The sequence below is a fragment of the Sceloporus occidentalis genome, unplaced genomic scaffold (genome assembly GCF_023333645.1).
Source record: "Sceloporus occidentalis isolate IW3139 unplaced genomic scaffold, rSceOcc1.0.p SCAF_4, whole genome shotgun sequence".
Lineage (NCBI taxonomy): Eukaryota > Metazoa > Chordata > Lepidosauria > Squamata > Phrynosomatidae > Sceloporus > Sceloporus occidentalis.
The window spans coordinates 173,875,679-173,901,982 of NW_028316984.1; the positions used below are offsets into that span (position 1 = coordinate 173,875,679).

Sequence of the window (26,304 nt, forward strand, 5' to 3'; positions counted from 1 at the left end):
TCATGGGAAAGGGTGGGAATGTTAGGCAGGTGCTTCTCTATCAACAGAGGAGCAGAACACCCTCGATCCCAGTTGATGCTTACTGGTAAGTGGGATTTGAGGGGTGAGGTTTGGCCAGAATCCACTAAGTTATGGTATAGAGAGCCTTTGGTATCTGCCAGGGTTTGGTTCCAGAACCCCCCATGGATAACAAAATTGGTGGACACTCAAGTCCCATTAAATACAATGCAATAGTAAGATGGTGCTCTTTGTATAAAATGATAAAATCAGGGGTTCCTTTTTGGAATTTATTTTAAAATCACAGATGCTTGACTCTGCGGATAAAAAAATCCATGGATATGGAGGGCTAACTGTACAATGTAGTGCATAATGGTCATACAGGATTCTACGATAACACATGTATACTCACATGTAAATGTAAGTGTGATATAATGCAATAATAAACTATAGCACTATGTAATAAATTTGGAAATCTTTAAAGCTGCCACAGATCTTTTTTGCTGAAAGCCTTCTGATTAGTTCCAATTATAACAGTAAGATTTAATCCACTGTTAAATGGTAAACCAACTCATAGGTAAATTGAAATGATTCAATGGCTGCAGTAAGGCCTACCTTAGGATTTATGCCTTTGTTTTTATCTAATCCATACAGTTTCCCCCTACAAGCAGCAAAATCCTAGATATTGGGAAGTAACTCTCATGCTTAGTAGCATATGAATTCAAACTAACAGACTGCCCTACGTCCCTAAATAAATTGCTATTTCAGGAACAATTCAGGAAAAGAGAATCATACTCCAACTCTGACAAACTTAACTTTAATCAAAAATCCACCAAACAGTGATACCTTTATTGGCCAATCAAAATGAATAATATACATGTTGCAGGTTTTCAAAGCTTTGCTGGGTTCTTCATCAGGCAAGGTGTTACAAACCAAACAGGATAACATAGGCCTACATTTTGCTGTTGCTCTTCTTAAGATGGCATGCATGCAGGGCATATCTTGCATGCTGGCCATGTGGATGCTAGGAGATTCTCAAAGTGGCCTCACAAAGAATGGAGACATACTGGATTGCAAAGGAAATGTCTTTGTTGAGATGCAAATGGATGTTAAATTTTCTGGGCTTTGAAAATCTCCCAGTTGCCACATGATCAGAAGGAGGAGGTGCCTTTCCATACCATCTTAACTAAGAAGAGAAACAACAAAATGCAGGCTTATGACTTAACATCTTCAATTTTTTTTCTCATCTGTTTGGTTTGTAACACCTTGTCTGATGAAGAAGCCAGTGAAGCTTTGAAAGCTTGCAGCATATACATTGTGCATATATATTTCTGTTGGCCAATAAAGATATCACTGTTTGCTGGATTTTTGAATGGATTTGTTATATGGCCAACACAACTACCCCTGGATGTTTTCTGAAACTTAACTTTAGTAAGAAAATGGGATAAACTGATTGGCTATTTTCTGCCCAACAGTTCTGGAAGTTCTTTTTTAGACATTTTCAAACTCATATATGTCTCAGGATAGTCCAATAAAAAAATGGCTCCGACTTCCCTTCAGTAAGTTTTACTAATGCGCTTCAAGATGGTTCAGTGCACCTAAAGCAGCTGCAGACATACAACACATACCCGCTGTATCTGGTAGCCACCTCAATTAAATTAAATATAATGTTCTTTGAGCAACCAAAGATTTCTTTGGAGGTGGGAGCATTGTGCCACATCTTTCCTTTCACAAGTCAATATAATAAGAACATAGGGGCAACAAAACCTCAAACCACGATTTAAGCTGACTAAGTTTTAGTGAAAGACAAAATTGAATCAATAAAACTATACCCCAAAAGACTGTGTGGAAACAGAAACCTACACAACTATCTTAATGTCAAGTCTGACGGGCAATATTCGGGGATTCAAGCAGGATTCTTTTGAAGGCTTAATTTAAAAAAAAAAAAACACCTGATTCCACAGTGGTCTTACATCCAAGTTACTAAACAACCTCCAAAGCTTCCAAAATCACATGAGATCAAGAGAGTTTAGAATGGTATGGTGGGAGAACTGAGTGAGGAAGGGTAGGTTCTTATCCTCTTCTCTACATACAGCATGAGGGATTTCTGCTCTTGTCAAAGACTGAAATCATTCTGCATTACAGCTCGCACTTGCAAATTCCCAAAAAGTATGGCTGCAGACACAAAAGAGAGCCAGAGAAACTGGTCCATACAGTATTGTAGTGACAAGGACTATACTTCAGGGCTCCCTTGGGCCCCCAAGTATCTTGTGCATACTTGAGAAAACTTTCTTTTTCCCCTCACAGCATTGCCCATCATAAAGCAATGTTTAAAAACATTCCTGTGGTTGTGAAAAGCAGCATGCCCTGTAACTGAGGCAAATGCTCTTTGGAAGGTGAAGAGAAACAAATAAATATGGAAGCAAGCAAACACATCATCCCCAAACTAGGTAAGGAGCACTTCTTTAATTCTCTAGGTGACTCAACTGGACAGCCCACAAATGTACTATAAAGGTTTCTGACCTGTTCTGTCCATTGTACAGAAGTAGTAGGGCTCCCAAGATCCTCACCTTATAGCTTATATTTCTGGTTTGGAGCTTAGCTATTGAACAGCAGCAAACACATGCACACATATACACACATACTATAAAATAAACAAGGTTGATCACTTCAGCTGTAAACACTTGAGCTAATCAGAATTAATTCCTTTAAAAGGTACACCTAACTGTGGATATGGGCAGTACTTTTGTATTACTAAGCATAGTACATGCCAAACAGAGATCAGAGCTGGGTGATAACATCCTCCCAAAATTTGCTAATTGAGCTCAGCAAATTACACTCTTGCAGGTGGAGAGGAAAAATCCTCAATCTGTTCCTTTTCCATGTATCCCAATAAGCCCTTCTTTTAGAAAACACTTCATTATGGTAAACAGCAGCTAGAATTAGGAACCCATGCTGTTTTATGTCTGAGTGTCTGCTGCACCTCTTTTTTCCAAGCCAGTTCAGGGACAGATTAGTGCTTAGTGTAACATTGACATTATCCCTTTCCACCTTGTGTTGGGCAAGGAAGACTGCATATGAACAAAGCCCCAATTCCATTATAAAAAAACAAGTTGCAGTGAATGAAAGCTCTAGAGAACAACTGCCTGATGAAACCAAAAGACAAGGGCCACAATCCTGTATGGTTGAGTGTAGTGTAGTGGTTCCACATGTGGACTAACACTAAGCCAAGCCATATATCACTATTTGCCCTACTTAATGTTTGCCTCTGAAAGCTCCTACACGGCCCTTATGTGCCCCAGGAGTGGGCAGGATTGAAGAAGATCTAGTTATGTACTTGTATCCAGATGCAAAATGTGTTCAGTGCTGAGATCCACTGAGGTCCTAGCGATGCTGTAATAATTTCAAGTCTGTTTATGGGGACATAGTCAGATCCTTCTAGGATCCTGCCTGCATCCCAGAATGCAGAATGGCCTGGGAGGGCAGCTTTAAAGACTGTACAGTAAGTCTAGGGAGGCTTTGGCTGCAACAGATGGAGGAAAGGAACAGCACACAAAAAAGCATCACAGCACCCAAAAAAAGACATATGCAGGTATATATCCTGCTAATATGATATCAGCCACAGTTTAACAACCTTAAAAATATTTGTGAGTTTCAAAAGCCAATTTCTCCAAATTATGAGAGCATATTTGTATGTTCCATTATTGGTGGTGAAATTTGCTTTTGTTTTTTAATGCGTTATGTAGGAATATCACACTTCTGATAGTCATATTGTGCTGGCAGAAAAATTCCAAACCCCTCTGTGTTACATTTAAGTCTCCTAGAAAGCTCTCTCGAAATGTAGCATTTTCAGAGCTTATGAATGGACTTGCTGATTCAAGGAATTTAGGCAGAATACCACAATTCAGCTGAATCAGTTGCAGAGGCTACTGTTAATAAAAGGACTGACTGGAAAACTGGATCACTCAGACTAGTCTCTAATGGAGATCAAGAGAGTCTGTACAACACAAATTAACATCACGGACATCAAAATCAGTCTGAATCTTCCAACCATTGCTCTTGAGCCAGCTCAAGAACATGCCATGAAGCCTAGCTCAAACTCTCTGAGGCACATCACAAACATAATGGCAGATTTCCCATTATTTAACTTCACTTTGCTGTACAGCCCATGAACAGTTCTGGTCAATACTGAAAACAAAGCTTTACCCAGAGTGCCCCTTAAATACATCACCTTGGTTTCTGGCTAAATAATGTATAATAATCCCAAGAGCCCAATGAGAGGTCTCAGGCAGTTTTTCTACCCAAGTGGTATTCAAAACCACCATAAGATAAATGTACTGTTTTGGTGTCTGTAGATAATTGCTACCTAGCCACAACTTTTTTAATATCATGCTAGGCATTACGGACCCCCTCCCCCTTTTTTTTCTTTTTTCTTTTTGCTGTTGATGAATATGTATCTTCCAGAGGCTTTTGTCACCCTGTTAGAACATTTACCATTGCTGAAGTTCCAAGTAATCATAAAGAATGGGGTAAGATTTCTCAAAATCTGGATCTCCTTGTAATTTCATCTCAGCACTACTGAAGAATCTATTCTTAGGGATATCATCCGGGAGAGGAAGGAAATGGGTTAAAAATATATGAAGATACAATACACTTTGATTTTCTTGATTGGGAAATACATGCTAAAAAAGAAAAAGTAATAGTGTACTAAAGCATGCAAACCAATCATCACGCTTGCACTCTTCCAGTCCACATACTGCTTCCTTAATTACCAATCTGGAATGCTCTACTTTAAAACCAAGTCACCACTCACTCATACCATTGTAAAATGCTCCTCTGAAGTTTTCTTTTTAAATGAGTGCTGGTATCAGTTAAACATACTGGAACAGCCAAAATAATTCCCTAGATAAATAAAAGCCAAGAAAGTGCTTAAATGGCATTTTTTATCCACCTTGACTTCAACCAGTAGTAGCAAACTGGGTTGTAAATAAATGAATACAATGAGCATATGCTTCTTTTTGGTTATCTTTGGAACTCTTGGCAAACAACATAACATTCTCCAATACTTCATCCACCCACCCTCCCTTTTGGCCTACAACTGTAGGCAACAACATCCTCCTTTTATTTCTTCTACTGGGGATAAAATAAGTGCCTGCTACAGCCATTTTCCTGGCATTTTCTGTCCTACTTTACTACTTACCCCATTACCTGCAAATGTATTTCCTAATATATGTCTTGAAATACATGTCCTTCCTTATTTCACGACACCTCAAGCAATACAAGCCACTATCTCGTCATTTCCTCCCCTTTCTCTGTACAAAACCAAAAATTTAACTTCTTTCTTACTTCATATATATATATATATATATATATATATATACTGTGCTAAAATACTGTGCTGTTCATAGTTTTGTTTTAGCAGAGCAGCAAAAAAAAGCGCTAAATACAAAACTAGTTGGCTTAAATACTTTTAACAGCTTCTTGAGAGATATTGGTTCCAATATGAAATCAGTACAATTGACAAGCATTTAAAATATATTAGCATTGACTTAAATACAAAATTTGAAGAAAAGTGATTGCCATTTATGACCTTGATATGTGCAGAGCAAACACCTTTCCCACATAATGTATCTACAAGTATACATAGATAAAGCATCAGCATTTTCCCTCTCTTTACCCTCCAAGGGTTTTTTAGAAAGTTAAAATTTTAAAATATATCAATTATTTTTCGTATGGGGCAGTGCTGTCCTGGTAGGATAGTTTAGCTTACTATAACATAATCTCATAAAGTACAAGAAAAACATGGCATATCAGTACATGTATATATATCTCAGAAGCCACACTCATTCCTTTCTTGTTCCAGTTCCAAATGCATGATGAACAAAGAAGCCCAATCACTCAAAATCTTCTTCCGCAAGGACCAACAGCAATGATTGGTATTCAGCATCTTCAATGCAAACCAAGAAGGTTGCCCCCACAGAAGGCAAATTTCTGTTTTTGTAAACTCTTGCAAAGAATGAACCTCGGAAGTAGAGTGAGGAAGGTTTATATAAGCCTTGAACTCTTCAGGAACTGAATAAGAACTGCATAGACAAAGGTGTACTGGCATAAGGTCTGTACCATCAGCATCCTCTGTTGCCTCAGCATATCCAGCATTCTGGGAATATCTAGTGGCTAAAAAGAGAAGGGGAAAGCAGAAAACAGTTTTGTCAAGACTTCCCTGTAAGACAAGATTGGTGTTGCTTATAGGGGTTGTTTGTTTTGGTGGTGGATTTGAGGATCAAGATGCTTTCAGTAGCTTTTTCTGGGTATTACTACTTCATCATCACTACTTTTGCTCCAACTTCTGGAACTTCCTTCTGCTTGAGAGAGGCTGGCCCCCTCCCTGCTTGCCTTTTTCTATCAAGCAAAAACATTTTGGTTTAGGCAGGCTTTTGAACAGAATAATCATGACAGGGAGGTTTTATATGGCGTGTGTGTTTTAGTTATGTTAAACTTTTTGTATGTTTTAATGTTAATTATATACTGTTTTAATTAGATGATTTTAACTGTTTTTAAATTCTTAGTATAAGTTTTTAAAATGTTTTCATCTTGTGAGCTGCCTTGGGTGGCATAAAAATGAAATAAATAAATACAATTTATCCCTGCCCATTTCCTTGCACCCCACTCATACAATCAGAGGAACAAGACAAAGGATATGGATGTTACTGCTTTCTTCTCTTCACTCCTCTTGCTGATCACTCATGCACAGGCCACAACAGAAAGCAGGAATAATAAGAGGGATAGACAAAATTATTTTTCACCCTACAACACCACTACAATTCCCAAAATTGTCCCATCAGCATTGTCAATGGATATGCTCTGTATAGGAGGCAGCTGCTTAGGCCTTAGCAGGTGCTCAATAACTACCTCTGATCCAGGACAGATGGGCCAAGGACCACTTTCCAGAGTGGCCAAGTGCTCAAAGATCATACTTATGATCTTTGGGGGCTTTTAAAAATAAAAATTGGTTAAGTCAAAGGCTTTCATGGCCGGCATCCATAGTTTTTTGTGGGTTTTTCGGGCTACGTGGCCAATGGCCACATAGCCTGAAAAACCCACAAAAACCTAAACATTAGTTAATCTACAGGGGGGGAAATAACCCACCCCCAAATCAGTTACCTGTGATTAAAATCAGCTAGGTGTATATACTTACACTTAAACATGGCATTAAATTTTATTAAGTTTGTTAATTTATTTAAATGAACAGCCATGTATTGTCATTTTAAGGCAGCTGCTTTTTAAAGGAAAAAAGCATTGCTGCTGATCTTCCATGATGATTTCATTAATTGCTCCATGATTTAACAAACAGATCGCTTTGCTCTCTCTGAATGCAATACTGATTGGCAAATAAGTGGATTAATAGTTGTTTTAATTCCATCATAAACTGAGTCATCCTCCCACAAGTTTTCCCCACTCAGAGCACCTTGCTTAACATATTGGTGCCCCTTTTCACAATATCAATGTTTTAGATTAAAATGTAAGAAATAACCTCATTGTGTTCCAAACAGGCAATCATGACCTCCGACAAGATGACCACTCCAGTTCTTCCCACACCAGCACTGCAATGCACAAGCAGGGGAGGGTTGGGAACTGTTGGATCTGCAGTGCTATTTGTATGGCGCCGTACTGACTGTATCTCTTCCAGATATGCTGTCAGATCCAAAGGAAAAGAGAAAAAAAAGGAAATATTTGAAATGGACATCAGCAACGTAACCAAGTCCAGAAAATAACAGCCAAATTATTACAAATGTGTTCAATGTGCCTTCGTCACAGCTGTCCACAGAGTTGTAGCCTTAATATGGACATTTATCGCTGAACATTGTGTGGCTTATGTCTAAGTAAAGATGTATAGAACCGTGCTTCTAATCAGTTTATTACTTTATCATCCATCCCTCCATCACTTTATTTATATCCCACCTTTCTTTCATACTGAGACTCAAGGTTGCTTACAAAAAGACAGAAAATACAAAATTAAATAAAAACAGAATTAAAACCATTTAAAATCTTACTTTAAAGCAGAAATTAAAAACAGTACAGCACCATAAAAGTCCTTTTCTTGTTAAAATAAATTTCCAAAGGCTTACTGGAAAAGAAAGGTCTTAACCTGCCACCAAAGGCAAAAGAAAGGAGCCACCTTAGTTTTCCTAGGGAGGGAATTCCAAAGTGTGGTAGCAGCCACAGAGAATGTTTTCTACCATGTTCCCACCAACCATACCTGTGAAGGCAGTGGGATAGAGAACTGCCTCCACTGCAGATCTTAAGGCTCAGGCAGGGTCATGTGGGAAAATATGGTCCTTCAAGTAGTCTGGGCTGAACCTTCAACTGAAACGCTTGCAATAAACTCAAAACATTGGGGAAAGAAAAATGTTTCTTCACACAGTATATAATTCTCTATTCGGGCACCCCTCTCAACCTTTGATATTTCTCTGTTTAAAGCAGGAGAAGGTAACATATTGAATTCACTGTTACATCATCTAGTTTTGGTCATGTGGTAGCAGCAAACCTCCAGTGGTATCAGTTTAAAGTTAAGTGTACAGAGAACATGTGTTGCCTTCGCCAAAGTGCTCACCCTGCAGAATCATGTTTCACCTTAGGAACTAGGGGCATGCTTGATATCCAAGCTGTTTAAACAGAAAGCAAGGAGGGTTTGCAACCTGTGCTAAACAGCAGCAGTATAGTAAAGGAAAGTTTGGGCTCTATCGACCCTGCTGTTCCACATCCACCCAAACATAATATTTCCATTTTTATGGAAAAGAGGGGCAACTCTGAAAGATTAAGGGATAAATTTTCTGTCCCTGAGATCCTGAGAGGTGAGAGCACTTTGGTACAGAAAGAAAACAGTGCTCTCTGCACACTTCATTTTATATGGCAAAAATGGGAAAGAAAACAAAACAGGAAATGGCATCTGGCTTTGAAAAAGAGCCATGGTAGAGTAATGTTACACAGTGCAGGGGCAGGACAGCAACTTGCAGAAAAGATGAATCAATCCCCCACTCCCTTTGCTAGAAAAAGGACAGCTAGAAGTGTCAAAAGCTAGCACTGAAGCTGTACATTCTCATTTATAACCTTCCTTTCTTCAAAGAATACTATAGTAGAATAGAAAAGATTTCCCTTTCTGACAATAAAAAACACCTGACTTGCTATACATCAGAACATTTGCTGCTCCATATGTTTTCAGATCTTGAAAGATTTAACTTGAGCAAGTACTGCCTCAAAATTACACCTGTTAGTGGTACATTGGCAAGCTATTTCTTGTTCTTGTTGTCACTGTCATGTGCCTTGCATTGGCAAGACTTATTCAAAGGACATTTTCCAGTGCCTTCCTCTGGGGATGAGAGAGTGTGACTTGCCCATGGTCACCCAGTAGCTTTCTATGGCTGAGCAGAGATTCAAACCTTGGCCTCCTGAAGTCCTAGTCCAACACTTAAGCTGCTACATCTCACTCTCGAATGATTTTTGGAAATCCGACAAATCACACTTCTATAGCATTTCTCAGTTCCTAGTTCCCATAAAGCACCCATGAGAGATCAGCTCTGGCAAAAAGGTGATTAAAAAAAACTTACACAGAAATCCTTTTATGTCTTCTGGGCAGCCATGCTCTGGCCAGTCAGTGTACTGGAGGTGCCAAACTGTTCTCTCTTGCCCTGTGAGAAGGTGTTTGATCTTCAAACCTGTAGTTGCATAACAACCAGAGTCTGTTCGGAATCGGGTGGTAATCTTAAATCTCCCATATGTCACTGTGTTATGCCTTGAACCGAGCCGTGGCCAGTATCGGAAACTTTTCTCTCGGCCGCCCTCCTGAAAACATTAAATTTTAGACAATAAAAAACAGGTTTTCCCCTTTCAAAGTAACAAAATGTCTTCCAAAGAATGATGTTTATATTTTATATATGACCACTCCTATAAGGAAGTCCATGGTCATATATATCACTCTCTCCCTGCTTTAGGTGCACAACAATCCTGAGTAAGTAGTTCATGCTGAGAGACAGCTTTCCAAGGCCACACAGTGAACCTGTTGCTGGCACAGTGGGACCAGAGTCTGGACCTCCCCAGTCCTAAACTGCCCCTCTGCAACAGTTTTATTGAACCATCAGCCAGAATTAGAATAAAGGGAGGGTTGGCCAGTAAGGTTCATGCATATGGAACTCATTCCATTTTGATGTTTCTGAGGTCAGAGAAATAACTCAGATATAGGACCTTGAAGAAAAAAGCTTCCAAACCAATTCTTCCTCCAACATAGAAAATACTCACCTCTTCTGCTGTCACCATGGTTATAATGGCAATCCCTTGTTCCCACACCATCTGCCAGAAATCTTGGCATGTATTCTGCAAAGGGCCTTGGGTAGCAATATAATCCCACTCCATACCTCCAACACAGACCTGTGAAATGAGGCAAGAAAGACTTGTAGTTGCTTAATGAGTCTGTAAAAGTACATCAATTTATAATTCAAGAGCTGATGGGAAAACAGCTACATCTGTGATCAAGAATAGGTTTAGCAATAGCAAGTACATTTCTATACCTCTTATCAATGCACTTAAGCACTCCCTAAGTTTACAAAGTGTAAGCTAATTGCCCCCAACAAGCTGGGTGTTCATTTTAGTGACCTTGGAAGGATGCAAGCCTGAGTTGAGCTTAAGCCCTTTTGCTGGTATTGATCTCACAACCTTATGGTTTGTGAGTGAGTGGCTGCAGTACAGGCATTTAACCACTGCACTGCACCACTAGGGTTAGAGCAAGCTCAAACGAATCTAGACTAATCAACTTTTTGTTCCTATTCTTTGTATCACCAAATAATTCATAACCACCAAACATATTATAAGGATGAGAATAAAACATTGGTATAACCTCTTCCATAAATGGGGTCTCATCTATGCCAGATGAAAAGCTGAAAAGATGTTTGTTGAGGCCACACTGCTCCGGCAAAACTGTAATATTAATGCACTAGTAATTTCCCAATTAAAACTACTGCAATTTGCTCTACATGTTATGCTCTTGAAGATGGCAGCTGGCATAATCCAACTGGATTGTTGATGGGAACACCTTACAGAAAATATATGACACCAATTTTACAGGAATTACACTGACTGCCAATATGCTTTTGCTCTAAAGTCCTGGTGCTAGTGATTATATTTAGGGCCCTAAAAGACTTGAGACCTTGATACTTCAAGGAGCACATCTCCCTATATAATCTGCCTGAATTTTGAGATATGCTGGAGATATATGTCCCATAATGTGAGCAATCTATTACAACAGTACAAAGGTGAAGGCCTTTTCTGCTCTAACATCCCAGCTGTGGAATGCCTTCCCCTTGGACAGCCTGCTTGTGTTGACGCTGGCTATACTCCAGCACCAAGTTAAAATGTGTTTTTCATCATAGCCTTTGGGATCTGAGGATCTTGTCTGACTCTGTATAGCTGTATGATGTTAAACTACTTTTAATTGTTTTGAATAGATTTTGCTGTATGCGCCCTTGAAATCTTATGATATAAGGAAGGATAAAAATATTTTAATAAAGAAAGAAACTTTAAACAATTAAAAAGCCACTCTGTTGATTTCAAAGTGAATAGAAGGCTAAATGGTAAATCCATATATATTGAGGTAAGGCCATGTTTATATTTTCACATTCAGAAACTCCATTCAGAAACAGAACCCTGAATACTGCAGTTTCCAAACTAATTCCATGTAAGAAAAATATTTTGAGCCAAATACTGTTTTCTATTAGAAATACTCCAAGCAAGAGTCAAATGGACATGAAAATGTAGGGAATGTATTTTAAGATATTTCTCATTAAATCTCATAGAAGATAAAAATTGAGGGATGGCATATTGGACATAAAACATCTACTCAGTTGCTTTTTGAATGCTGTTGAATGTAACACTAGGGTCAGAATCCTATGTCACTATTGACTAGAGTGAACACAATTGACTCCACCACTTATTAAATGGGTATACTCTAGTTAGGACCTATGAACAGGGATTCCAGCCTAAATTATAGTTTAACACAGCAATTCCCAAACTCTGGCCTTCCAGGTGTTTTGGACTTCAGCTCCCAGAATCCCACACCATTAGCCAAGATGACTGAGACTGCTGGGGGATGAAGTTCAAGTTTAGTTATTAAAAAAGCTTTAACTGGTCCAAGGCATGTGACTAGTTTGTTTAGCAACTGCGTATCATTTAGCTAAACCATGACTCCTGGTGCAGTGTAGTGGTTTGAGCATTTGACTACAAATCTGGAGACCATTTCAATTCTTCACTCGACCATGTAAACCCACTGAGTGATCCTGGGCAAATCACATACTCTCAGCCCCAGAAAACGACACGATAGGTTTGTGTCAGGGTTGTCTTAAGTTAGAAACAACATGAAGCCATGAAATAGCAACAACTAGGCAAAATGTGACTGAATACTGATTTATTCTTTCTATCATTTATCCAAAAAGAGAATAGGGGAATGGGCAATGCATCAGTCTGGGGCTTTGTTCTGATTCCTTTCTGCTCATGCATGCCAATTCAAATTAAATATTCTATATGAACGAACTTCTTTGTGTTTACTAGGAAAAATAACATTTTTCTGCACTTGCATTCTGCACCACCTTTAGCATGATCAGCTAGCTGTAAAAAAAAGTATGGCCTGGTCCATTTTTCATACAACCAAATCTATTAAAAAAAAAAAAAGACAATAGTTGGAAGGATCATTCAATAAAACACTCCCCCTGGTCTCACCTTAATATGGGAAGCGTTGATATAACCTGTATTATTTTCTTTTGTAGGGACCAGCTCGACTCTGGTATCATCATACGGAAGTACATCTTGGAATCTGTTCCGTTCTGCATTTTCTGGCAGACGGGCTATGGAACAGTCACCATCTACAAGCCTTTTCTTTTGAATACGCTCATATTCAGTAAACACCATTCCTTGATCTAGCCGTTGTTCCAAACCTTTACACTAGAAACAGGAAAAGAGTATGAACACACCATTTTACAGTGCGCCCGCACCATATGCGGGCGCGCCATACGCGGCCTTGACCATACGCACTCAAGCCGCGGGGCGCGCGCGGGGCGGAAGGGGCGGCGTGTCCCATTCAATTGAATGGGTGCGCACGCCCATTGCGCCCCGCGCGCACCCGCGCCACCGCGCCACCATGCACGAACCCCATTGTTTCCAATGGGGCTCGAGCATAGGCGGAATTCGCCTTACGCGGAGGGATCCGGAACGGATCCCCGTGTAAGGCGAGGACGGACTGTACACAAATATACAAACATTTCTCTTTTCTCTCTCCCCCCCCCCCCTGTCCAAATCTATAAAGGACTATAATTTAATAATAAGTGTTTGTTGGATACATTTGACTTCTGTTGTGCTGTTAATGCTTTATGGTTTTTTTAATTGGTTTTAACTATAGGCCCTATGGTTTTAACTATGGGTACAGATGGCCCTAAAGCAGCAGGTTGACACTGCCCTTTTGAGCTCTGGATTGGGGCTGTGGCAACTGCACACTGTGGCGCTGAACCGGCATTTTTCGAGACCAAAAAGAAGCAGCAAAATGCTGCTCCTTTTGGAGGCGGAAAAAGCCACACTTTTGCACTAAAAAGGTGGCTCTTCTTCACTCCTGCGGTATGTGGCATCTGAACGCCGCATGGCTGGAGCACCACAGTGTTGCCTGCCATCTGTTTGGGTGGGCAGTGTGATATCGGCTTGGGAGCGGTGTCAGGGTATGTGTCATCTAAACGCCACAACCCCGTACTGCCTCCAAGTCAGGGCTTACTGCCGATCTGTTTCAGCCCAAAGTGTTTTTAATTTATGTTTTAATATTAATGATATTTAACTATTTTTTTTACTTTTGTAATCAATGTTTTTACTTCTTTTTAAATTATTGTAACCCACCTTGAATGCCATTGTGGGAGAAAAGTGGGATATAAATCCTTGAAAAAGTTTTTTTAAAAAAACCTTAGATACCACATCCCAGGCATTTATTAGTATTGACTTTATTTAAACAGTTCTTATTCCTGCCTTTTGACTTGAGCTAGGCCTCACAGCAGCTTGCAACACAGAACAATTATAAAATAACAAGTGATATTTAGCATCCAATCCAAAAATAATTTGCAAATAAAATAAGGGCCAAGATTATGTAAAGCACAGTGCAATAGTTCCACTTGCAGAACTACATCTGTCTGCTCAACAGCCTCTCTCCAGTCTCACCTTTTAGCCACTGCAGCCTTCCTCTGTTGCCATTCCATGGATGGAAGACATCAAGGTGGGATCGGAGAAGCATCAGGCCATGTCCCCGTAGCCAGATACAGATTTATTACACCATCTACTGAGATCCACCATAGTCCTCTGGAGATCTCAATGGATAATGCAATCATCCTGTATCTGGCAATGCGGGGTGGGGGGGGGTGGGGGGGCGGGGGACTTCAGTTGCTACAGAGAGTGGGAAGAATATCAACCTCTACTAACTCCCAAATAAACATATACCTGTCTATCCCACTAATAGGATGCCAGCCAAAGAAGACTGGGAAAATGCTGTCTTCAACAAACATTGCTGATGAACCTGTGTCCTCATTTCTGCAGGATTCAATATGTTCCTCAGACCTACTCTGGATGGCCAGGGAATCTTCTGGAGCAGACTGATGGGGCTGGGGTACAAAGACAGACTTTGTTTGCATGACAGAGGATAGGAGCTTTATACTGGCCTCCCAAACTTAATGAGGCATGGAGGCAATCCCAAAGTCAAGATATGCCACCAGAGAGAGTCCAGCCATTCAATTTACTTCTGCAGGTAGGGGTACACACTGCAGGGTAGATATATACCCATTTCAGTGCCACCTTTCTGCTCAATAAGGCTTGATGTGTAATTTTTAAGGGTCAAGTATAACATAAAATACAAGATTGTACTGAGAAAAAACAAGCATCAAAAATGGTAAATGGTGTGGAATTTTTCCTATAAGCTTGATAGAGTGGTAACCAAATCTTGGTGTCTTTGCTCAAATAAAACTTATCTCTAGGGAACCCAAGATTATTTAATCGTGGAAAGTGAATATAAATTTCAAATACACAGCTGAGAGAAAACATGAAACCAACCCGTTCATCATTCGTAGCTCTGGTGGGTTCCTCCTTTCCTTCATCTGGCAGTGGCAGCCGAGATAACGTCAGTCCATTGAGAGCAGCTAACTTCAAGGGTCCTATTTTTTTGGCTTCAGCTCTGGTTTTTTTCATGACCTGCTGGAATAAGGGACCCTTATAACGTAATGCAGTAGCAGCCTAAGTCAGATGAGATGTGAGGAGACTGAGCTGGAAAAGAGAAGCAGCTCTTCTTTTGCAAGCAGGAAAAAAGGCACACCAATGGCTTCCCTAGCTAACATCATCTTATAGAGACTGCAGTAGCAAAGCAACATTCCTTCCATCTTGCTTTTCTTCATTCCACCTTTTCAAACTTTAGAATCTTCACAGGAATGATAAACAGACCTTAGCAACATGAAAGACTCAATGGACATTGGGAAATAACTGCAGGTAATAGTATAAAAATAGGGTAGGACAGCTGTAGTCTGGCATCCAAGAAGTCACTTAAATTCCATGGATTCCCAGCAGTTTGCTTTTATCTTGCTCTTCCTCCAAGTCTGACAGACAAATATCTCACCCTGTCATTCACATAACTATTCTTCAAGGAAGGTAAATCTGAGAATATGTGATCAGTACAAGCTTTAGTAGTAGTAGTAGTAGTAGTAGTAGTAGTAATAGTAATAGTATCCCACTTTGTCCCAAAATTGGGACTCAAAGCAGCTCACAAATTAAAAGAACAATACAATTAAAAACATGCCCCCCAAAATCATACTAGCATCAAGTTAAATACATTTTACATTTCTTTTAAACACCAATGTGTGTATGTGCCTTCAAATCATCTGTCAACTTATGGCAACTCCCATAAGTTTCATAGGGTTTTCTTAGGCAAGGAATATTCAGAGGTGGTTTTGTCAGTTCCTTCCTCAGAAATAGCCTATAGCAACTGGTATTGGTCTTCCATCTAAGTACTAAACAGGGCTGACCCTGCTTAACTTTCAAGATCAAATGAGATCTGGGGCCTTCAGGCCATTCATGTAAAGGCAAGCAAAAACACCTGTAGGGCAAAGAACATATTAAACAGGGCTAAGAGTCCTGTGGGACAACAGATGTTGGTAAAGATTAACAGCTACACACAGTGGTGTCAATAGCTTGGGTGTCACCTGGGAAGGGTGTACTTTCACCCCTCCTGCTTTGTTGCTGGACTTCCTCCACAGGGAGAAAACGCGGCGACACAGCAGACGTGAAGGGAGTGCATTTGCCCCTCCTACACTGAAGTGGAAAGAGGGCCCAACGGGATGTCACTCCTCTTCTGAGTTGTCACCTGGTGTGGTCGCACCCCTGCCCTAGTGACACCACTGGCTACACCATGTGCTGTATTGGATGTGTATCACAATGCACCAGGATGGCACTCAGTCTACAGTCTGTAATAGTCAGACAAGATAAAGATTGTCACTATACGGTGATGACAATGCAGGCACTATTCTGTACAGCAAAGGCATGTAGAATTTAGGGTTACAGAATCTACTTTTCTCTTTCCCCTCTCCTAGAACCATGTGGCACAGTGATTTGAGTATTGGACTACGTCGCTTGAGACTAGGATTTGATTCCCAGTTTGGCCATGAAACCCACAAGGAGATGTTGGGTAAGTCACACTCTCTCAGCCTCAGGGGAAGGCAATGGCAAACCTCCTCTGAACAAATTTTGCCAAGAAAACTCCATGATAGGCTGGAAACGACTTGAAGGCACACAACAACCCAGTGGTGTCCCTGAAATGGGTGACACCTGGTGCGGAGGGCGGGACTTCTGGGATGGGCGAGACTTCCAGCTCCAGACTTCCAGTGGGCTTTCTGGAAATTGGCGGCTCAAAGAATTCCGTGAGGGCTGCAGCTACACCCCTGCGGGCCTGGGCAGTGCCAGTGTGGGCCTGAGGAGTGCCCACCCAGGCCTGGGGAGCACCCACCCAAGCTCGGGGAGAGTCGGCGCGGGCTCACGGAGATCCTCTGCGGCCTGGCAGGGCACCAGTGTGGGCCCGAGGAGCTTCTGCAGGGTGCAGAGGAGGCCCTGAGCAGGCCAAAACAATGCCCATGGGAGGCAGGAAGATAAGGTGTCACCCGATGTGGCCCGCACCCCCTGTACCCCCAGTGACACTACTGCAACAACCTTGTCATCCAGCAATAGCAATAGCAATAGCAATAGCAATAGAAAGTACATTTCTATACCGCTTATCAGTGAACAAGCTGAATACTTATTTTACCAACCTACAAAAGGATGGAAGGCTGAGTGGACCTTGGAGCCCTCCTTTAAGATCGAACGTACAACATTGTGGCTGCAGTACCAGCATTTAACCACTGCACCACCAGGGCAGCAAGTGGAGCCATGACACAAAAGATACACACTTATAATTTTAAGAATTCTGATCCAGGGTAAGACTTCCACACAATCCTTCCACACAAAAACCCATCTCTTGTTACATGAAGCCTTTTTTCCTTTCAGTAATATTACTCTGGGAAAGCAGGTAGACAGAAATCATTCTGTTGTTGTAACTGTTGAATAGCTAGGAGACAGAAATCCATGCTAATCATCCAAAGACCTTCTGGGGTTTTGGGTCTACACCTGTTATATGGTACAGTGCGCCTTTCCCTTATGTGGAGGATCCATTCCAGACCCACCCACCCCCCACATAAGGGGAAAAATGCATATGCTCAAGCCCCATTAGAAGTAATGGGGCTGGTGCACCGAGACTTCTTCCAGCATGGGCTTCCAGCTTAAGGCATGCCCACATATAACGGATATAAATGAAAAAGCATAGTGTTGATTTCTTCAGGTATTCATTAGGGAACTCAGTTGGACATGTGAAGAACACAGTTACAGTGGCACTTACAAAATTTAGGATTCATGCTACAAAATACAGTTGGCCCTTCCCTTATGCCGGGATCCGTTCCGGACCCCGCCGCTTAAGGGAAAAAGCGTGTAAATTTAAGCCCCATTAGAACTAATGGGGCTCGCTCCCATAGCACGCACCCCGTTGTTTCTTCCAGGGCGCAGGAGAAGCCTTACTGGCGCGGCTTCCAGTGTATGCTGGAAGCCGCATATAGCGCACCTACATATGATGCAGGTGAGCTGTACTTTTTAAAATTACAAAATGTAGCATATCTTTTGAGGGGGACATTGGATTTTGTAGTTAACGTAGCTCATTTAACACACCCATGAAGCTAATGCCCAATTAATGCAATCCTTCAGATCATTACCAATGAAAACTAAACCCTGTTCTGTGAGTATCTTTATTACACTAGTCCCTCCATGTTCTCTGAGGTTAGGGTCAAAGGACCCCAATGAAATGTGGAAAAACCGTAAATAACAAAAACACTATGTTTTTACCTGAGAGAACACCTTCCCGCCTACACTTGGATCTAAAAAGATCTCTATTTTGTTATATGCCGATGACATGGTTTTAATCTCACTTACACGTATAGGTCTGAGAAGGTTACTTTCCAAGTTAGAGGCATTTTGTTCCAAGGAAAAGCTTGTTATTAACTATAATAAAACAAAGGTAATGGTTTTTGGGAAAAGACACGCTGATTTTCGTTGTTCTATTAATGGTCATCAGATTGAACAATGCAGAGAATTTAAGTATCTCGGCATTTACTTCACAGAAAATCTTTCTTGGAAGCCCCATATAGAAGCTAGTAGAGCAGTAGCTGTGAGATTAATTGGAGCAATCCTTAGATTCTATAATCAGGCAGGGGGCCACTTAGTTGCGCCTGCTGTTAAAATATTCCAAAGTAAAGTTATAACCCACATTCTTTATGGCGCTGCCGTGTGGGGTTGGGATGATTCCCAACTGACCAAACTGGAGGCCATCCAGAATATGTTTCTTAGGAAGTTGCTCCTACTCCCACCTGGCACGCCTGCAGCCTTGGTTCGGGCTGAGGTTGGCCTTCCTTCTATTAGAGCTCGTATTCATTTTACTTTATTTAATTATTGGAGATCTGTAAAAGACTCTACGGTTAAGGTCTTTCCTAAGTTGTGCTTTCATTATTTACCAAGCTGCAAAGTTTGGAGCTCAAGATACCAGAGGCTGCTTGAAACATATCCTGCTCTAATTGAAAATCCTTCCAGTTGGAATTCAAGAGAGAAACTCCGTGAATATATTTTTAACCAAGATGTGCATCTGGATAGACTGACTATTAATAACTCGAAATTTTCTAAATGGTTTAGATTATATAAATTGGACCATCAGATGGCTGTTTATTTAGGGAATCTTACATTTTTAAAGCTTAGACAGGCTTTTACAGCTCTCCGCTTCCAAACAATGCCCTCAGCTATGATTGATGGTAGATATTCACATACACCTAAGGATTCCCGTTTATGTATTTGTGGAGCCTCAGAAATTGAGGATTTACCTCATTATTTGTTTTCTTGCTCACTATATACTGGTCCAAGAACTAAATTTATGGGATCTATTCTGTCCAATTTACAGTCTAATACCATTTCCGAAAAAAAATATTATCTCTTGTCTGATATCGATTCTAAGGTAACTTATAAGGTTTCACTGTTTGCTTCAGCAGCAATTAAAATTCAGGCAAGGGTAATAGCAGACATCGCAGTTGATTGCCAGGGGGATGATCTTATCTAAACTCTGAAGCTTTTTTCTTTTTCTTTTTTCCTTTTTTCTTTTTTCAATGCTTTTAATGACTGTTAGGTGGATGATTTTACTCAAACTTTGAAGTGTTTTTTTTTTCTTTTCTTTCCCCCACTTCTTTTAATGTTGTTCTATTTAATTGATTGGAAGTATATTATGTATTATGTATTAAATCTGGATGTTATTTGAGGGGATATTTTATAATTCTAAATTGCTGTTACTGGTTTTATATTTTATATTTTATATTTTATCATGCGAATGGCCTTTGGCTCAAGCATTAATAATAAAGATGAGATGAGACTTGAGAGAACACCTCTCTAGAAATCTCCTCTCTAAAAATCTCTAGGTCCTCCAGTGCAACTCTATAGTCAACATCTGCCAGATATTGACCCTAGAATTGCGCTGAAGGAGCTACAAATGTCTAGTGCAATCTCTCTAGGCCCTTTAGTGTGACTTTTGGTTAAAGTTGACCATAAGAGTTGCGCTGGAGGTCCTAGATATTCCTAGAGAGAACATATTAATAAAATCCATTAATAATCAAATCCGTAAAAGTCAAAGCTGCAAATATGGAGGGATGAATGTATTTATTATTGTATTACAATATTTCCACCCCATATCATAAAGTAAGATCTAGGTAAGGTAACACAATAGATCTTCTAGAATATTCTAGAAAAACAAAATTGAAAGCAATTTTGCCCACATCTGTCCCATCTGAGGAACCATTTTCCAACACAATTGTGACTAAAGTAAAAATCTAGGTATCGACATGTTCCAGGACAAATTCAGCAAGCGTTAATATCAACTGCTTTGAACAAAACTGGCAACAGTATGAATTCCTAGAATCATATTTCTGGATACCCTTTTCCATCTGCCCAACTGAATTCAATAGTAATCACATGTAAGAAAGTACAGAACTGCAGTCTTTGTTAGCTAGCAGCTGCTAACAGAATAAAACAAGCTAAAGTGATCAAAAAAGGGGGGCAAAAATTTCTGTAAGTCAAAAGAATTCATTTGAGAAGGTAATGTAAATCAGAATCAACTGTAAGTAGAAGAAAGGGAAGAATACAATATGAGAGAAAACATGGACAAAAAATGAAAAAAATATTATAAAAATATTTAATTATCGGAACAGTTTCAATTGTGTTTATACTGTTCATTAATTTAAAAAAATCTCTGAACTTGACTAGTTTTTCTTAGGGCCAATTTACACATTGCCAAATTCTTTCTTGAAAGACAAAGCTGGAAGAGAATCATAAAACTACCAGCTCTGATTTCATAGACATTTTTAAAATTCTTGTGTGTACAGAAGCAAAAACTCTAGCTGAGACTAACCAACAGGATGCCAGTATTGTAATGCTTTTGGGTCCTTTGACTGATTCTGGTAAGAGGCTTTTATGATACAACACAGAAACAGAAGAGGAAAATTCTGCAGCAAAACTCACCCCTAAAGGAGGTAGCCCTTCTACTACATTCTTCTTCCCTGAAAGTAGTTCAGATACAGGTCTCTTCTTTACAGAATCCTTCCGCACTCTGTACCTCGCAGACATTGTTAGATCGGATTCAGACACAGATGGAGTTAACATCCCATCACCTCTTCTCTGTACTTGAGTGTCAACCATGATTTGGGTGGGGCTCACATCTTTCACCCGCCTGTCACTCTCTGTAATATGCAGCTTGGGTTCATGGATATGTAAAGGACCAGGAGATGGAGCAACAGAACTGTAAGGATAGTTCAATAAGGATTCAGGAGGGTAACAACCCATGACAGAAGGAAGCTGGGATTTACCATCAATGAATGGAGAGAGGGCTGGATTAATCTTGCTCTCTTCTTCAAGATCCTCCTCTTCCTCACTGCTATGAATCAGCATAGTGGCATCTGAAAGAGACTTCTTATGCCCATAATTCACATTTTCTTCTTGTTCCTCATTTTCCTCTTGCTTTGTTCTTTCCAAGAAAACAGTGGGCTGGGATCCAGCAGGGACCACTTTTGTCAGGGCTACATCTGCAGCTGAGGCTGACATGGTCCTCTCTTTCATCCTCATAGCCTCAAAGCTGTGGGCCAGACCAGCTATTTCAATACTGTTCCTCTTCTGCAACTGAGCATGCCGGGCTGATGTCAAAGGCTCGCTCACTTCCTGGAGGGAATGTGCAACTGGCAAGCTGTCTTCCTGAAATGTCTGGACTGAGTGATGGACCCGTCGGGTGATGAGGTCAGGATTGCTACTGCTGATATAGAGGTGTCGCGACAGGTCTGGGGTGCTGTTGGCTGGCCTAGGATAAGGATAAGGGGGAGGAGGGCGATATACTTGAGTTTTCATGATATTTGGTGCAGGGTAATCTTGTGCCTGCAATTGAACATTTGTCAGTTCGGGAACACTCACTGCTCCAACTACTAGACGCCTTTCAGCAGGATAGGGATAAGGGGACTGGCTATGGAAACTATAATTTAAATTAAATGGATAGTGCCCAGAGTGAGGGGAAGTGAAATTTGCATGCTCTCGGATTTCAGGCTGGCTGTATACCATGGCATCGGGCCTACTGTACGCATAAGAATTGCCAATGTTGAGGTTTCTCATGGAATGACTCTGCTTGTCTGAATGTATCATTCCCCGGTTAAGCTGCTTCATGACAGTCTCATAATCTGGGGTAGGCCGATAAGAAGGTGGTACAAGGGCACTGTGCCGGTGTGATGGGATGTAATCAGGTCTGAGGACATCACTGCCAGTAATGCTTGGGTTGGAGGACATAGGCGATGGCTGCATATAGTGCTGTGGGTTATTCAAGGAGCTTGTGCTGTGAGCGCTATAGACACTGCCATTGCGGATTCTGCCATTATAGTCATGTGGTGCTCTATCCAGGCTGGTCTGTGAGTGGCAGTAATAGCCATTCTGGTTATTCCCATAGAGATTATCTGAAATACATGTGAGATCACCCATTTACTATCCAGAAACAGTAAAAACAAAAACAAAAATCCACAATGGCTGTTTTTGAAGCATGAGCCCTCTGCCTCACCAATGTAATTCTGAATTAGAAACAGAACTTTTTGGGTCAACAAATAAAACCCTGACAAGTTCAATGTCAATAACACAATATTTTAAGTACTAAATATCTTATTTGAGCCTGGCACAATAAACACACCAAAAGGTATTTAACCCTTTACCAGCTGGAACACACCTCGGCTAGTTTTGGAAGGTATGGGCCTGGTTAATTTTTGGGTAAGAGGCACCAGGGATCTCAAGGCAGGGCTAAGAACAAATTCTGCCTAAACCCCTGGAGAGTCACTGCCCAACACAGGCAACCGATTTGGCCTAGATGTGCCAATGATCAAACCCAGGAGAAAGGAAGTTCTTATGTATTAACATTAGAAACATCTCTTATGCAGGCTTTCAAATGGGGAAAAGGAGATACACTTGCATAGCAGTTCCACAAGGTTCCTGCCTGCTCTGCTTCAGACTCTCCCAATTTGAGCAGGGACATTTTGAATGTGAATGGGAAATTCTTTCATGCTTGAATGTGACCAGGAGCTTCCATGCACTCAGCAACACAGCTTTATCAATGAGCCTTTTTTCAAGTATAACTGCAGTGCAGGAAGTGGTGGTGGGGGAAGCTCAGAGCTGGACAGGGAAGGATAAATTCCCTCATTACCTCTCTCTAGGAGCTTTTTCAGATGAAGAGCAGATCAAATGCTTTTTGTAACAATAAGAAAAGCCTCAACAAGAGATTTTTTTTCAAGCCTAACTGCTAAAGGGGTAAGTAAGGTAGAAGGAGCAGGTTTTGAACCTCCCTAAATTGCCTATGGCTCTGCCCAACTCTAACACAGCTCCCAGGTTACTTTAGAGGGAATGAGAGCCTTGGATCAAAGTAAGTTTTCCTATCCCTGTACTACATGTAGGTGAAGGCTCGTCAATGATGTTTTCTTCCTTCTGTTCAACAAGTTACTTCTATTTTCTTCAAGAGTAGGCTCACAATTATAATGAAAACACAGAACAAAATGTCATGGTTATAGAGACCATTAAGCTCTGGATGGGAAAAACTTTGGCTTGAGATTCTAGACAGTCAGTCTCAGCTAAAACAGAGAAGACTGGGCTAGAAGGGAAAGCAGCCAGTGACTGGTATAGTCAGGCTTGGCCTTTTACTCCTACATGAAGGGTACTCACATAGGCTGCATCCAGAAGCTGACTGGGTCAAATCTACTTCTCATTAATAATAATAATAATAATAATAATAATAATAATAATAATAATACTTTTATTTTTATCCCGCTTTTCTGTGATAAGACAATCAAAGCGGCTCACAACACATTGAAATATCCACATTCACAACATTATGTCCCAAATTCCCACGCCCCGCCCCCCCCTTAAAACAGGATTAATAGCCAATAGACAAAAAGGATTCTCATGGTTCTTCTCAACCATATCCAGTTTTGGAGAATGTATCTCCTATCCCCAACAAAAGCCCTTTATAATACACCAGCAGAAAGAAATATTTCAGTCTCTGAATAAACTGAATATTTACCTTGTGAAGATGTATATGGTTCTGTGAAGTGTCCATTGTAGTGTAACTGAGGTGGAGCTGGTGCCATCATATAAGGCTGTGGCTTGGACTGCTATAAAAATATTGTTGAAGTAAGTGGAAGTATGCACTTGATAACAAACCTAAATCTTTAACCCAGTTCAGATATTTGGGATGCCAATCTTCCTGCAGTGCTTTTAAAAAAGATCTTAGTACCTCTGACCACAAGGCAGGAGGTGCAATGATGCATAGCAGTTGACTGACTTAAATAAAATCTGCCAAGATATCTTTCAGGGTTGGAGAGGTATTGGTGTGTCTATCTTCACATCCAAACTCTGCTCTACATACAAACAAATGCTCAGCTGAGAAGCCTGCATTTTGACAAGCAATTACAAACAGATTTTGATTAGCTAAAATACAGTGTGATTCAAAAAGGGCAGTGCACAACTGAATATGAACAATTTTACATTTGCACCATTCTTTTTTAATCATCTGGTCCATCTGTGGAGGTCAAGGGGGCAGAGGGTGTGACACTTGTCAAACAGCTGACTGACAGTATCAATCAGTATTATTATTATTATTATTATTTCTTACCCATCTCTCCCTAATAAAACATAATAACCTGCCTCTCTCTAATAACAAATAATGCAACACATAACGTCAGTTAAAAGAACATATAAAACCAATATATATTAAAATCCATCAACAAATACTGTAAAAATGATAATTTTAAAAATATTTTTAAAACATACATTAAGCCAATAAACCTTCAGTAGCCAGCTCCTGGCTCTTAACAAGGAATTCTCATTCTGTCATAAAAAATTACTACAGTGCCCCACACTTCCCATGAGGAAGAAACTAATGAGGGATGGTTGGATGCTGAGACACAGTTTGCATGATTTGAGGGGAAAGATGTGGGCTGTGTCCTCTTCAGAAAAAGCATCTGGGAGAAGGAGACTAAGTCTTACACAAGGAATTAACCTTCCAGAAACAGGGGTTGCAGTGAAGCAAGTTGGCACTGATGATGGCTTTTTCCCCTACTAGGGTTCCTACTAGTAGTCTCTCCAGTGCTGAATTTCTGTTAAGTACTGATTTGCCAAATGTGATACTCCACTATCATGTAGTATTTCCATAGGCAACTGATTTGACCACTGTGTAAAAAGAGTGCCAGACCACCTATCATGGCTCTGTTTTGAATATAACGACAGGGTTCAAAAAGGTTAGCTTTTGGAACACAACTCCTTTGCTAGCTTGAGGTTTCGAGGGCTTGTAGCCAAATGAACACTTTTCAAGATTTGCTTGTCTTCCTTTCTCCATCTAAATAAATATAATACAACAAGATGCAGTAACCACCACAGTCAGTTCCAAGTTTTTTTTTCAGACCCTCAAGACATGGGTACCAATTCTTCTCACCCATGGTCAAACTCAGTTGCAAAACTGGAAACAGCCACTGTAGTCTGATTCATAAGTAAGGATCTACGCTCTTTCATTAAGTTTAGTATGTTGCATTAGGCAAGTTCTTCTCCCTTGCTACACTCCTCCCTTGGCAAAATGAAGGCATGAACATGGATAGAAAAAAAAGAATAAAAACTGTGATGGAGTAGAACAAATGTTTATGTAGTCTGCATTCTGTTCCCATAGTGGCCAACAGAACACATGTTTTCTGACCATCAGTATTCAGAGAATGCTAACATGCTTCAGCATGTTAAAAGTGCTAATATTACAAATATGCATATATTTAAACTGTGTGACACCATACAGTTAAGAAAGGATGTTTAACATACTGTACTTAATTTGCACAGCATAGGATAGTGTTGCAAAATCTGGCATTCACATGATGCAAGCTTCATTCTCAGGAACCTCTCTCAAATTATAATTGTATTACAGTAATTTAATTGAAGAGGTTGGCTCACTATTGCAACACTGTTCAAAGACAATTGTAAGAACACAATTGAGAAACATTTTTCTATTTATTTTGGGTACAGCTAAAGCATCCATTCTATAGACAAGACAGTACAAATTCTCACATCTCAAATCTTCAGGAAACTTCTAGATAA

At 40.3% G+C, this 26,304-nt stretch overlaps 1 protein-coding gene across 4 annotated transcripts in view; it reads right to left on the reverse strand.

Moving 5' to 3' along the window:
• Positions 1-1,320: 1,320 nt before the first annotated feature.
• Positions 1,321-26,304, reverse strand: part of LOC149315025 (tyrosine-protein phosphatase non-receptor type 21-like) — a 107,244-nt gene continuing 82,260 nt past the window's right edge. For 2 of the 4 annotated variants that reach the window (XM_089522359.1, XM_089522358.1), the window contains 8 exons: positions 24,251-24,341; positions 21,178-22,646; positions 15,115-15,255; positions 12,760-12,981; positions 10,291-10,419; positions 9,603-9,837; positions 7,529-7,689; positions 1,321-6,171 (listed from right to left, as the gene is read on the reverse strand). In XM_089522359.1, coding sequence (XP_089378485.1) covers positions 6,043-6,171; positions 7,529-7,689; positions 9,603-9,837; positions 10,291-10,419; positions 12,760-12,981; positions 15,115-15,255; positions 21,178-22,646; positions 24,251-24,341 — 2,577 coding nt within the window. In that variant the 3' untranslated portion in view covers positions 1,321-6,042. The remainder of the gene's footprint in view (positions 6,172-7,528; positions 7,690-9,602; positions 9,838-10,290; positions 10,420-12,759; positions 12,982-15,114; positions 15,256-21,177; positions 22,647-24,250; positions 24,342-26,304) is intronic. The other 2 variants (XM_089522357.1, XM_089522360.1) reach the window with 1 other exon arrangement.